The 13,319-nt window shown below is 33.0% G+C and overlaps 1 protein-coding gene across 1 annotated transcript in view; it reads right to left on the bottom strand.

Annotated features, from left to right (window-relative positions):
- Nucleotides 1–1,437: 1,437 nt before the first annotated feature.
- LOC133878010 (sodium/hydrogen exchanger 8) overlaps nucleotides 1,438–13,319 on the bottom strand; it is a 97,974-nt gene continuing 86,092 nt past the window's right edge. The window contains exons 17-23 of the mRNA XM_062316490.1: nucleotides 9,717–9,814; nucleotides 5,845–5,976; nucleotides 5,516–5,734; nucleotides 5,216–5,422; nucleotides 4,594–4,855; nucleotides 2,577–2,875; nucleotides 1,438–2,197 (exon numbers count right to left, since the gene is read on the bottom strand). Of these exons, the coding sequence (XP_062172474.1) occupies nucleotides 1,904–2,197; nucleotides 2,577–2,875; nucleotides 4,594–4,855; nucleotides 5,216–5,422; nucleotides 5,516–5,734; nucleotides 5,845–5,976; nucleotides 9,717–9,814 (1,511 nt within the window). The 3' untranslated portion in view covers nucleotides 1,438–1,903. The remainder of the gene's footprint in view (nucleotides 2,198–2,576; nucleotides 2,876–4,593; nucleotides 4,856–5,215; nucleotides 5,423–5,515; nucleotides 5,735–5,844; nucleotides 5,977–9,716; nucleotides 9,815–13,319) is intronic.

Below are 13,319 nucleotides of genomic sequence, written 5' to 3'. Positions count from 1 at the left end.
TCATTAATCCAACTATGCGGACGTGACAATCACCACGATCATATAGATGTAGATGTTTTGGATGTAGGTGTTGCTGATGTAGACAAGGATCCTATGGTTCTGTATTTGGGATACTATGACCAAAGCTTATCGCGATGGTCGTATATGTTTTTTAGTAGACTTTTGTATATGGCATGTGTCGCATATGACATCTGTTTTGTATAGCCATTTTTTTGTTATGTAAACAATATTTGATTAAGCATTAAATAGATAGACAGTTAAATGACTCTGATGTTATAATTATTCTATTTATTTTAATGTTTGAAGTTTCCCTGCTATAGGTTTTTTCTTTGATATGTTATACATATTTTATGAGTTGTGTCGATGTTGGCTCATGATTGATTGTCATGCTACTAGGATAAACTTTTATGTATATATATATATATATATAAAAGTAGTTTGTCACAACATACGTGCCCATCACGGGTCACCTCTGATGGCACGTGGCTCAGTATCTTAGAGTGGCCATCATGGAGCAATTCTGCTAGCACGTGGTGCATTATCCTACAGTAGTGGGTAGTTTTCGACTTGTTTCCCACGCGGGTAGTTTATATTCAATGTCATGTAGCGGGTAGTTACGAAGGTTTGTGTTAGTTGAGTATAAAAGACAAGGGTTCAGAAGCCAGAGGGGGTATTGAATAGAGTAATGATTCACTACCACCTAATTATACAACTTTTCACTACTTTGTTTATGTGGCAAGGTGGTCCCTCACCTTAATTTATTTTTAAAAAATAAAAAAAAACTCAAAAAAGTAGTGAGGGACCACCTTGCCACATAGGCAAGGTGGTGAAAAGTTGTATATTTGGGTGGCATTGAATCATTTTTCTATTGAATATTGTAATATGACATTTGTCTAGTGGTTTGTCTCCAAACCCCAATTGCGGTTCACCATCTATCAATCTGTCTATTTCTTTTCCATCTGTTGTGGACTCCTATCAGGTACCATCTTCGAAAGTCAAACATCTAAGTACCCATTTATAAGCAAAACTAAATACCTGGGTAGGAACCACAGGTTGTAGCTCAGCTTGAACAAGCCCAGGAATGTCAAACATGTCTAGGGCAGCAAGCGTGTCAATGGTATTCTTATCAACCTTAATTTCGTTAGTCCAGAAGATGTTCATGCTCTTCTTCTAGCAGCTTTAGTGACTGTGGACCCTTCTGGATCTGCTTCCTCATGCGGGTAGAGAACTTAGTTGCTTTGTGAAAATCCAATCCGAAATACAGGTTTTCATAAAAACCACTTTAGATTATGTTTTTCTACAAAAAAAAGAATTCTAACATCTTGACATAATGGTGAAATCTAAGGGTATTATAGTTTGGCCTTGTTTTTGCATAATGTAGTTAAACAACCTATAACTTTGTATATACCAACTGATACGAATTGATGGAGACAAACATTTTCTTAAGGAAAGCACCATCAATCTTATTTATAGACATCAATTCTTGCTGCAACATTTTAACCTAAAATAAAAGTATGGTGAAATACATATAGATCTTCTATACAAGCAAACTCCGTTTTAGTTGCCGGAACAATGCATACATATCCTCCGAAACAAAAGCTTTCTGATCCGTGGGTAGATCACGCGTTGGAAGGAAATATTGTTGATCAGAAGTTTAGCTCGACACTATTTGCCGCATATAATCAGTTGGGGTGATAACACATGTTTGGCATGAGTTACTGCATCCTTTAAGAGTTTTGCTGTAAAACTTATTGTCTATAACCCAACTATTCCACTTTTACAGTTTTCCGATCTGATTCTCATTAGAGCAGGGATTTGACCTCATCTCACTCCGAGTGAGTGGATCATAGTAAAATTACATAGACACCTGTAAGGTCACGAGTCTGTAAGACTTTCAAGAAGCCTAGCGAAAAGAAAGCCTACTTGGTGAATCAATTCTCACTATGTGCTCATCCTCAGCTCCAGATTCGTCACTGGAACAATCAACTACATGACTCTCTCTTGGGTCTTTACTTTGTTCCTGGGTAGGAGTGAAATTTCCTGTGAACTTCCTCACTCCAAGGTTCCTCCTCACAGTAGCAGCTCCTTCGGATTTAACAGAAACAAGACGGGGGCCGGGATGTGAAGGACCTGTTGGATATGAGAGTTTAATGAGACTACTTCTTGGAAAACTTCGAGTGTGCTGTTGGATATCCACCTTGCAAAAATTAAACAACGGGATAAGTTCAAGATACAGGATAGACCCAAGTAATTAAGATGGCATTCCCAAAAGACAATATGAAAAATTTAATTTGAATGACTTTCAAATGCCCTTTCCCATAAGTGGGGACAAAAGAAAAAAATGATGTGCACTGGAAATCAACTCAATGATGTTTTCAAACTTTTTCAAAAGAGCCAACTGATTAAAATATTTAATGACCAAAAGATTAAAAAAAAAAAAAGATTCAGAAAAAAAGAAGAGAATCCTGAAGGGCTGTATACAATTTAGTCTAAGCCAAATAAGTTAATTTCATGACCAAGCTTTTCTTCCATGAAGGAACTTCCAAACACTAAAGAACATATAGAACTGACTGTACCACGCTGCCATAGATGCTCAGCTGCATTGCCCTAGCAGACAAGCTGTTAGCTTTCCGGTCTGTCTCTTCAGGGTTCTGCGTTTGCCTTGGCTTGTAGAAGTTTTCTGGCCAACTCATCAGACTATGTTCCCTACTAAGGGGTCTATGGAGCTGATCAGCAGAAGGAGGTACCAAGAACGACGACCTTTGTTGGAGAGCAAGATCTGCTTCAAATGCTGCAATGTCAAAAATGATTACTCGTGCTCTTGTTTCAACTAGATACAAGGATCCTTGATGAGAAAAACTGGCTCCTGTGGTGCCTGCTACCATCAATAAGCAACATAAAGTTAATCAACTTTTTGGTGGTAAGAGGATCATAGAAGACTAGCAGTTTTGGAATTCCCCAGTATAGCATGCCTGGCATTTCTATAAGTTTTATTTGATTTTCGTACAATGAGAGCCGTGCTTAAAGAAAGTTAATTCAAGGAAAGAACATATACATCATCAAATGTTTTGAGCACCATCTCAAGCTGAGCAACTAGCAACACAGGATCAAGCCTATGTCAGTTTAAGCCCACACATTTACCTCAGTACAAGGATTCATTATGGCCATAATTTTTTTTTTTTTTGATAAGTAAGATGACTTTATTAATGAAAGCATAAGACGCTCCTAGGTACACAGGAAGTATACACAGGAACAATCAAAGCTAACATGCAAAAACCCAACAGAACCAACAAAACCTAAACCCCCAAAGTCGAAGAAAAACCCCAAAACAAACTACAATAGAACCCAACTAAGATACAAAATAACCCACCAACCACGAAAGCACACAAACATACATCATGCGTGCCTTGCCTTTCCTACTCCTAGAGGGATCTTTCGCATCACCATAATTGATGGAGCTATGGAGATTAAGAAACTCATGACTAGTTGACATGACCAAAGCCCAAGGACAAACTAAGAACCAGAATTTGTTTTTTAAAATTTTTGGGTTAAATCCAAAAATGGTCCTTGTGGTTTTCATGTTTATCAAATACTCCTTGAGTTTTAGCGAGTGATGAAATTGGTCCTTAGCCTTTTTGAGTTTATAAGATTAGTCATTCCGTTCACCTGCCGCCAGACCCATTTGCCAACTATAGCAAAAAAAGCCACATAAGACCTATAAAGCGTTTCCATGTGTACAACTTTTCCATATCAGTATATCCTCTAAAACAAAAAGAAATAATAAAAAATAAATAAAGAAAAAAGAAAAAAAAGAAAACGAAAAAAGAAGAAGGAAAAGGGTGGCGGTGGGAAAAATCCCATCCGCTGGTGGTGGTGGGGTTCTCTAGTGACCCACCCCCACCTTGCTGATGTGGCTCATAGGGAAACCCCTAACACGTGGAGGTAGTCGATAGGGTAAGGGGTCCTTGCAATCCACTTTCTCCCATGCTAGGGTGGCTTGCTAGAGAATTCTACCACCACCTGCGGAGGAGATTTTCGCCACTGCCCCCTTTTTTCAGGGGATATGCCGATAAGGCAAAGATATACATGTACCAATGTTTTATAGCTCTTCGGTGGCTTTTTTTGTACAAGTTGAAAATGGCCTAACGACAGGTGGACATAAGGACTGATCTTATAAACTCATAAAGCTCCATGACCAATTTTATCACTTTCTAAAACTCAAGTAGTGTTTTGATAAACATCAAAACCACAGGAACCTTTTTTGGATTTAATCCTTTATTTTTATGGGCTAAGAAAATAAGAGGTAAAAATGAGTGTAGTAAAGCAAGAGTTCAAATTGATTACCGATAAAGGAGTGTCAAAGGAAAAGAGAGAATAAAGAGAGACACATTGCCTTTATCTACTGGAGAAAGTGAAGAGAATCTCAGGTTTGGAAAGCAAACTGTTGTTCTCAGAGGTCAACTCATGCTTGTTAAACATGTTTGAGTGTTCCAACACATGCGTTATAAGTTTTGTCTTTACCCAGCCTATACTTTGGCAACAAATAAGAAGACAAAAACTTACAACTAGGTTGGAAATAATCCCGTCTCATACCTGATGATTCCAGATTTTGGAAGCTTAGACTCCCATGTGAAGGCAACAGAGTGGCAGGTGATATAATCAGTTCTTCAGCACCTTGAGTTTTCATAAATCCTTCCAATAAAAAGCCAATGGAATGGTGAGGAATTTCTATAGTTTCTCTACTTACGTATAAGTTCATTACTGATCTTTCAGCAACAAGAGCCCTCAAATCGTGCATTGCCATTTTCTCGAATATCTGAGGAAGCAAGAGTTTAGCAAGTACAATAGCACTTTCCTGCAAAGCAAGATTAATTGAATCAGAGACCAATACTCATACGTTAATGGAGCCAGTTATATCATTTACATTATCACCCAACTCTTTTATGCTTCCCAGACATTATAAATATACTGGCACACATCTACGTCCTCACAAACAGCAAGATCTTAATAAAGCATATTTGATAACAAATGGATAAATATATTCCACACTTGAGCACCAAAGTGATTCATAGTTACATTGACCTTATATTTGCAATTTCCTAGAAGTTGATTACCCATGGATGAAGGCTATTCATGCTATGGCAGCTTCAATGATAATGAAATTTGCAAACTGGTCATACAGATATCTCTTTTTCCAAAGCTAGTATAGCCATACCTGCCACAGAAAGACTTCTATTGATGGATCTGACCTGAGAACTGAAAGTATCTTCTCACGTTCAACAAAAAAACAGATAACCATAGAATCTGTGATCATGTCACAAATGTTGGGCTTTCCACTTAGCACTTCGTATAGGCCCAACGTACTCCCATGTGTAAAAGTTGGATGAAGCGAGTGCTTGTTTTTTATGCTCTTACTCATCCACTGCAAAACAAAAGTTCTTATTCGTGTCACGTTCTACAGGGAAAATAAGAAAGTGATACATCACCCAACATCCAAGGATAACTCTGGACTTACCTTGACCACCCCACTGGAAATAAGCCAAACACCATTTGGCTTAGAGCCTTCCTTGTAAAGTGTCATACCATGCAGCTTCATTGTTTCTTTAGTAGAACCTTCATGGGGTGCAAAGACTGAAGAAAGAACGGTCCCAAATAAAGGATGGCGACTAATCAAATCTATAAATTTTGGAATCTTAACTAAAGGAGGATTCCTCAGAAGCTTTTTTAAGTCGGTCTGCACAGGTACGGAAGCAACATTTCTTGTAAATATTTTTTTTTTTATAAGGTGACCCACAATCTGAAGACAATAGAACGGGTAAACCACAAAACATCACTGAAAGATACCTGGACAGCATCATGAAGATGCAGCATCTCTTTTTCTTCCAACAACCCAACCTTCTCGAGATTTTGGACATAATCAACTAAATGGTTCAGCACTGAATACGTTACTTGTCTTGTCTTCAAAACCTGCAAAACCTGAAAATTACCCAAAATATATTAATATAATATTATTCCCCGACATACAAAATGTTACATACCTAGGGTATGTGACAAGGGTATTATTGAAATTATATTTATACCCTCTTTAACAGAATAATTAGATTAAGTTTAAATAAGGTAAGAGTCGTATTTCCTCTTTAAGACAATAATAGGGTTTATTAATATAGTATTAGTCGTAATTAGAATTAGTAATATTTATTTAGGTTTGTAATATGTATTTATTTATTGTTTCCGTAATTCGGTTTTGTAACCCTATATATAAGTAGGGCTCTTGAGAAATAAGGAGAAATCAAGAAGAAAAATTATATTCAACTCTTGTAGTTGCTTTGGAGTTTTTTAGGGTTTCTCGAATAATCCTAACATTAGGAGGCTTAGGGTACTTTGAATACCCTACTATCATACCATTCACACACACCCCCCCATCCCAATTACCATCATCCATACCCGTTATGGAGGTCCGTAACACAAAATATACAGATGAGATATAGTTCAAAGAGACTATGTCTAATGAACACTAACTAGGATTCAGCTTAATTGATCATTGTATCAAATGCTGGAGAGTTAATGTAACATCCCAACCTTAGTTAGACTAACCTAATTAATGGGTCACATGTAATTAAAATGATTAAAATAATTTAATTTGTCATTTAAAATGCTAGCATTAAAAATAAATTTTCAAGCATTTTTAAGTGCATATTTGGTCACATATTGCATAGTTTTCACAAAATACATTTTTTAGTCAATTAGGCAACTTTCTAGCATGGTTTTTTTCAAAAAAAGAAAAAAAGTTGAAAAATATTTTTAGCTCAATGGATCAAATATCATTAACCATGATAATTAATTTTACCAAGTTTTTGTTAATATTAGAATTAAAACTTCATGAATTCGGTTTAAATTGTATGTGTATCATATCTCATGAAAATCATATTTTAAACACTTTACTAGCCTCAAAATTAATTTTTAGTATGGTTCTATTGATAGGTAAATATTTTAAATGCCTTAAGGGTATTTTTGTTCAGGTTTCCCAAAAATTCAGAAAATTCGTTTTTAATTCTTTTTAGTCTCTTAAACCTAGTCATTTGGAGACAAGGAAAGAACCCTAAGGGTCCGTTTGGGTTTGCGATTTCAAAAAGTGTAATTTTAAAATGTACGATTTGAAAAAGTGATTTTTAAAAACACAGTTAAACATTTAGCAAAATCCCAGTTTTGCCTTTAAAATCACAGGTTAACCTTTAAAATTCTGCGATTTCAAAAAAACACTCCTTCCCTGCGAGAAAAAACCGTTTTTTGCGTTTTCAAATCGCAATTTTTTAAAAACGCAATTCCCAAATTATTCATTTTATGGGATTTGGCTTAAAATCTCACTTTTTTGTGTACGAAATCGCAATTCCAAACGTACCCTAAACTTACAAAAGACCCCTTATAGCTTTGTGCCTCCATAACCCCCTCATTCTCTCAAACTTTTCACAACTTTCACAAGAGCACCCCCACCCTTTAGCCCCCTATACCATTCGGCTACCCCCTAGATTTGAGAAAACTCAGCTTCTCATAAATTTTCTCTCATCACACAACCAAGGAGGAGGTTGAGCAGCAACTTCAATTCCAAAGTGAGTTTTCAACATCTTTTGGTTTCAATTCAATGTTCTCTGCATGATTATGATTATAGCTTTTGGTGTTCACTTCAAAAAATCTAAAATTGATCTCAAGGTTTCTTTTTGATTTCATAAACCATGTCTTTTGAACGTAAATTTTATTTAAACATCATGATACATCAGATACATGATGATTTATCGAAGATTAGAACCATACAACATAGTTTTCAAAATTGTCTCATTTCAATTTTCATTAAAGCAAGAAACTTGTTTTGATAAATCATAGTAAAGAAGGTAGTTGTGTTTGTTTCTCAATTAGGATTCACGAACTCATCATTTCTACAAAAGAAGCATATACAAAATAATAAATGACATCAAAGTTTTCAAGATTTCTCAATGATGTAGAACATATAAACCAATTTTTTACAGTGTTATATGTTTAACTATGTACAAACTAGAAGTTGTTTTGTATCAACTTATGAAAACATTATTTCATGTATTGTTTTCAAGTTGATTTTATGTATTTGAGTTAAAAACTTCATGGCCAATGGGCCGGCCAATCCATATGGTGCCCAAAATTGATGTTTTTCAAGTCTAGGATTGACTACATATTTTATAAATATTTGAATCACCAAAAAGAATTTTCAAAAACTGTTTTAGAGCGTGATTTAGTCGTCTGGACAGAACCTCCAGAGACTATGAAATCATTCCCAAAGTCCTCAAATTAAGTTTTAAGTCAAAGTAACTGGTTTCTACATGTTCTATGCACTTTTGGGTTCATATTGCACTGGTTTTTCAAGAAACATCACACACATAGTTACTGATTTAATTAAAGTGCATGAACTTCAAACAAAACACATGTTTGATCCATTTATTTTATGTTATGGGCTCCAAGAGGTTTGTAGCAAATTGGGCCAAAACTAGTTAACAGTGTAGTTAAGACCGATTAAGTGTTTTTTGGCTTTAAAATTTAGAATTTAGTTGGAAGAAAGGTATTAGTTTACGGCCAACTTCTTACTAGGGTTTGAATTGTTTAGACTTACACAGTTAAGGCGTCGGGTCTTGTGACTCAGGTTTTTAGAAGTCAGTCAGCCTACTTGCAGCTTAGAGGTAAGTGATATTTTTTTATCCCTTCTACATGTATGTTTTATATTATATTTTGATAAAGGTCAGGATTTTATCAAGTTATGATATGTTATGATGCTTGATGAACTGTAAATGAAAAGAAAGAAAGAAAAGAAGTGATTGAACAAATGTATGAAGCATTTTAAAATGTTTTCTTGGCCATATGAAATTATGTGCAATGGTACTAGAGCCAATGGGTGGGGGCAGCTATCTTGTATGGTCTGCTACGAATGGCTCACTCAAGTGCACCATAGTTTATGGGGTGATGTCCATATCCTAGACGTGGCTCCACCTGTGGCCACGGGAATGGAGCCAAGATTCTAGTGATCGCCAACCCTTACACACTGAACATAACCGTGTATCGGCCACTCGATAGTTTAAAGGAAAGAAAAGATTTATGATGTGTTAATGAAGGAAGCTGTTTTACTCTTACTATATTATGAAGAAAGATTTTTCTTAAGTTTCGTTTTATGACGAAATTAATTTCAATTTCAATTTTTACCTAGAAGTCAATGTTTTCAAGCTATGGTTTTTTGAAGAATAGTTTAAAATATTCTTTCTTATGTTGTATTGAGTGTTTTCAAGGAAAAGATTTGAAAGAAAAGATTTTTTAACCAACCGGTTTTGAATTGGTTGGGAGTATTACTTATTGAGCTTTTTCGCTCATTATTTATGTTTTCTTATTTTCGGGTTAGGGTGAGACACAATAGGAGGCTGGATGCAACTTAGATGGGGGATTTCATTTCATTTCATGATTTAAGATCAACCTCTTTTCAATACATGCCTAAGGGTATAAGAAAGAAAAATTTAGAAGACTTTTATGCCATGTTTAGACCTTTACGTTTCACAGTTATGTTTAATAAAGGCTTTTAAACTCATGCATTTAATATGTTCATAAGTGCTATGTTGTTCTTATTTATGAACTTTGCACCTTTGAGACTTCTAGGTTGACAAACCTAACATTATCAGGTTGGGCGTGTTACAGTTTAACTTACAAACCTCAGGAAAAGTTACACGAACATCTTCCAGGAACTTTCTTGCTTCTTCTCCTTCTGCCTTACTTTCATTGATGACAATAGAAGTAACATCGCTGTCACCTAAATAAGACTCAAATGTGTAAGGAAGAGAAAATTTTCACCATAAATGGGGTTGCCCAGTAATAAATATCAAGAAAACATGTCCAAATTCGGGCCATTAGCGGCTTAAAACTATGACCTGAAAATAAATAAAGTTCTTTCATAAAATAGTATTTCATTTCTAATATGACAAGGCTAGAATTCAGTCAGAGGAATGGCAGAACAAAGGTTCTTTGTGCCAACACCATATTGCCTGGGGTAACTCGGTTGTTGAGCTTGATTCTACAGAGAAGATTATATAATAGCACACATTTACGAAAGAAGATTTACATCTGGCATTAGTAGTGTCAGAAATCATTAGTCCCAAAAACTAAAGCTGTTAGGAAGTAGGACAACAATGTATGTCAAGCTCATGAAATCATATATATATATAAAAGCCGAGTTCTTCCTTAGAATGGCATAGAATAGTGACACGTGGCATGAACCCATATTTTTTAGTGACTAAACCGGTCATTTAAGTACTGAACCGGTCTTTTAAATAATATTGAACCGGTCTATTTAATCTACTTCTCTCTCTCTCTCTCTCTCTCTCTCTCTATTAATGGTACAAGTAGCCTCTCTCTCTCTCAATTAATGATTTAAGTAGAACTTTTTGGTATTTTTATATTTTTGGTTGAAATATAAATATGTTTCCATTTTGTTTGTGAAATTTGTGGTTGAGCAATTCTTTATTTGAATGTTTATGACATTTTTTTTTTTGTTCATTTGCTTTTTCGAATGTTCAGAATTATATAGGATTGAAATATAATAGGTATCACATCGACATTAAAAAAAATTCCTGCTAATTTTCTATTTTATATTTTAATAATCAAAATCGTGGTTTTCTTCTTGCTTTTTTTCTTCTTCATACTTATTTTCATTCTAAACTATACCTATGAGAACAAATATTTTAACATGTTTTAATTTATATGAATTAAACTAAAAATAAGGGTCTTCTGTTTTAATTCATTTAAATGTTTTATGAGATATTTGTTTTTCTTTTATGTGATTTTTACAATTTTCACTTATTTTTTGTAAGTATTATTCTGCTTTTGAAAGCCAAAAAAGGGAAAAATTTTATTTGATTATTGTGCACAAAAGGAATATAAATGTTTTAAAAACACTAAAGAGTTAATTAAGCATTAAATTTGAATTTTTTATTTTTTATTTTTTATTTTTTATTTTTTAATGTTCAAAATTATATGGATTTTATTTTTATTGAAAGATATCATATATATATATATATATATATATATATATATATATATATAAGCCAAGTTCCAACTTACAGTTGGTCTAGAATTAGGACACGTGCATGAATCCATAATTTTTAAACATTGAACCGGTCATTTGAGTAAAAAACTAATAATTTAAGTAAAACTAATCCAGTCTGTGTATTTCAAGTAAAATAAACTGTGCATTTAATATGACTAATTAACTCTCTTATATTGAATAAAAAATGAATAGAAATGTCAAATTTTTTTTGTCATTAAATTCTCACTATTTTCTACCTCTTTCTATTTGATTATTGTGCACAAAAGGAATGTAAATGTTTTTAAAACACTAAAGAGTTAATTAAGCATTAAATTTGAAATGCCTTTTTTTTTTTTTTTTAATGTTCAAAATTATATGGATTTTATTTTTATTAAACATATCATATATCATATATATATAAGCCAGGTTCCAACTTAAAGTTGGCCTAGAATTAGGAATCATACTTTTGAAACATTGAACCGGTCATTTGAGTAAAAAATTGATAATTTAAGTAAAACTAAACCAGTCTGTGTATTTCAAGTAAAATAAACGGTACATTTAATATGACTAATTAACTCTCTTATATTGAATAAAAAATGAATAGAAACGTCAAATTTTTTTTGTCATTAAACTCTCACTAATTTCTACCTCTTTCTCTTCCTTTAAGTAAAACTGGAAAAAATATTCCTAATCAAATCTCTTCCATTGAATAGAAAATGAATAGAAACATCTAATTTTGTTGTCATTAAATTCTCACTAAATTCTACCTCTCTCTCTTCTTTCAAGTAAAATCTTTTACTCAAACACCGCTTCCCCTCCCACTAAATTTCCGTTACAAACTAAACTTCAAAAAGTTAAACATCAGTTTTTTTTTTTCTTTGGAAAATGTCAAAAGTCACTCCTATATCTCTCGCTTTCTCAAATAAATATATGGAGAAGTAATGGTTTGTGGCTATGCAAAACTGCAATGTTGTTTACTTTACCGGAGAGTGGTGCTCAAAGCAAAGAGAGCAAAGTTTTTGCTATTGTTAGAACCTTTTTGTTTGTAATACTGCTATAGCCTTTGTTTTTTTAGTTTGCCCTTTTAGTTTGTTGGGGCTGTGTTCGTTAGTATTGAAAATAATATATTTGTATTTATTTTATGTGCTTCTGTCTTTCTGATTTGATTTTCTATCCTTATTTTTACATTGATAATTTATATTATTTTTTTATTAATGTTGAAAAAGTAGTTTCTTTTACGCTATATATAAGAATGATGGTCAAATTAAAAAAATATCTATTTAACTGTAGTTTCTTTTATACCTATAAATTTCTTTAGAACTGGAAAAAGTATATAAGAAAATAGTTATTTTCTATTATATTAGTGGTTATCATTTTACATTTTTTTTTTTTTTTACTTTATTTTCTATGATTTTGTTCTTTCTTTGCATTTTTTTTGTCCCTATTTCCTAATTTATATTATTTTTTTTTGTTCAAATTGCTTTTTCTTTTATCTTTTTTCTTTTTTTTCTAAATTTTACATTGAATTCAAGGAAACCATAGAGAGAGAGAGTTTACATTAATTGTTGTTTTGGTACAAGGTATGACGATTTTTTAATTTACATTGTTTATTGATTTTTTTTTTCCGGTATAATGCACATTGTTAACGTGCTTAATTGATAGACAATATTGATTTTCAAGGTTTCATATGAACCGCAAAAGCATATGGAAATGAAAACTCTATTCTATTCTATTAGTATTTTTTATTTTTCATTTTTTGTCTATATTTTCTCTGGTTCTCTTATTTCGTTTCATCCTTTTTCTTTTTTCTTTTTCCCCTTATTTTTTACGTAATTAATATATTATTTTTATTCAAATTGCTTATTTTCTCTTTTGTAAATTTTACACTAAATTCAAGAAAATAATGGTGAGAGAGAGTTTCCTATAGTTGCTTTTTGTACGGGGTATGATGATTTCTTAGTATATTATGTTTATTGAGTAGTTTTTTATTACTTTGTGTAATACAGAAAAGATAACACTATTATATTATATTAGTATTTTTCAGTTTTCATTTTTTATCTATATTTTCTATGCTTCTCTTCTTCCATTTTTTATTTTTTTATTTTTATTATGAAACTAAATAATAAGGAAGAATCTCGAGCATAGCACGGGTTACGAGCTTGTGTATATAGAGCTGGAGTTTAAGGACAAATGGAGCTATATGACGTAGCGAAAGACTAAGGTAACTAATTAA

This window comes from Alnus glutinosa, chromosome 1 (assembly GCF_958979055.1).
Source record: "Alnus glutinosa chromosome 1, dhAlnGlut1.1, whole genome shotgun sequence".
Taxonomy (NCBI): Eukaryota; Viridiplantae; Streptophyta; class Magnoliopsida; order Fagales; family Betulaceae; genus Alnus; species Alnus glutinosa.
The sequence above is the reverse complement of the archived record's forward strand: the minus strand, read 5'-3'. Positions and strand labels throughout refer to the sequence as shown.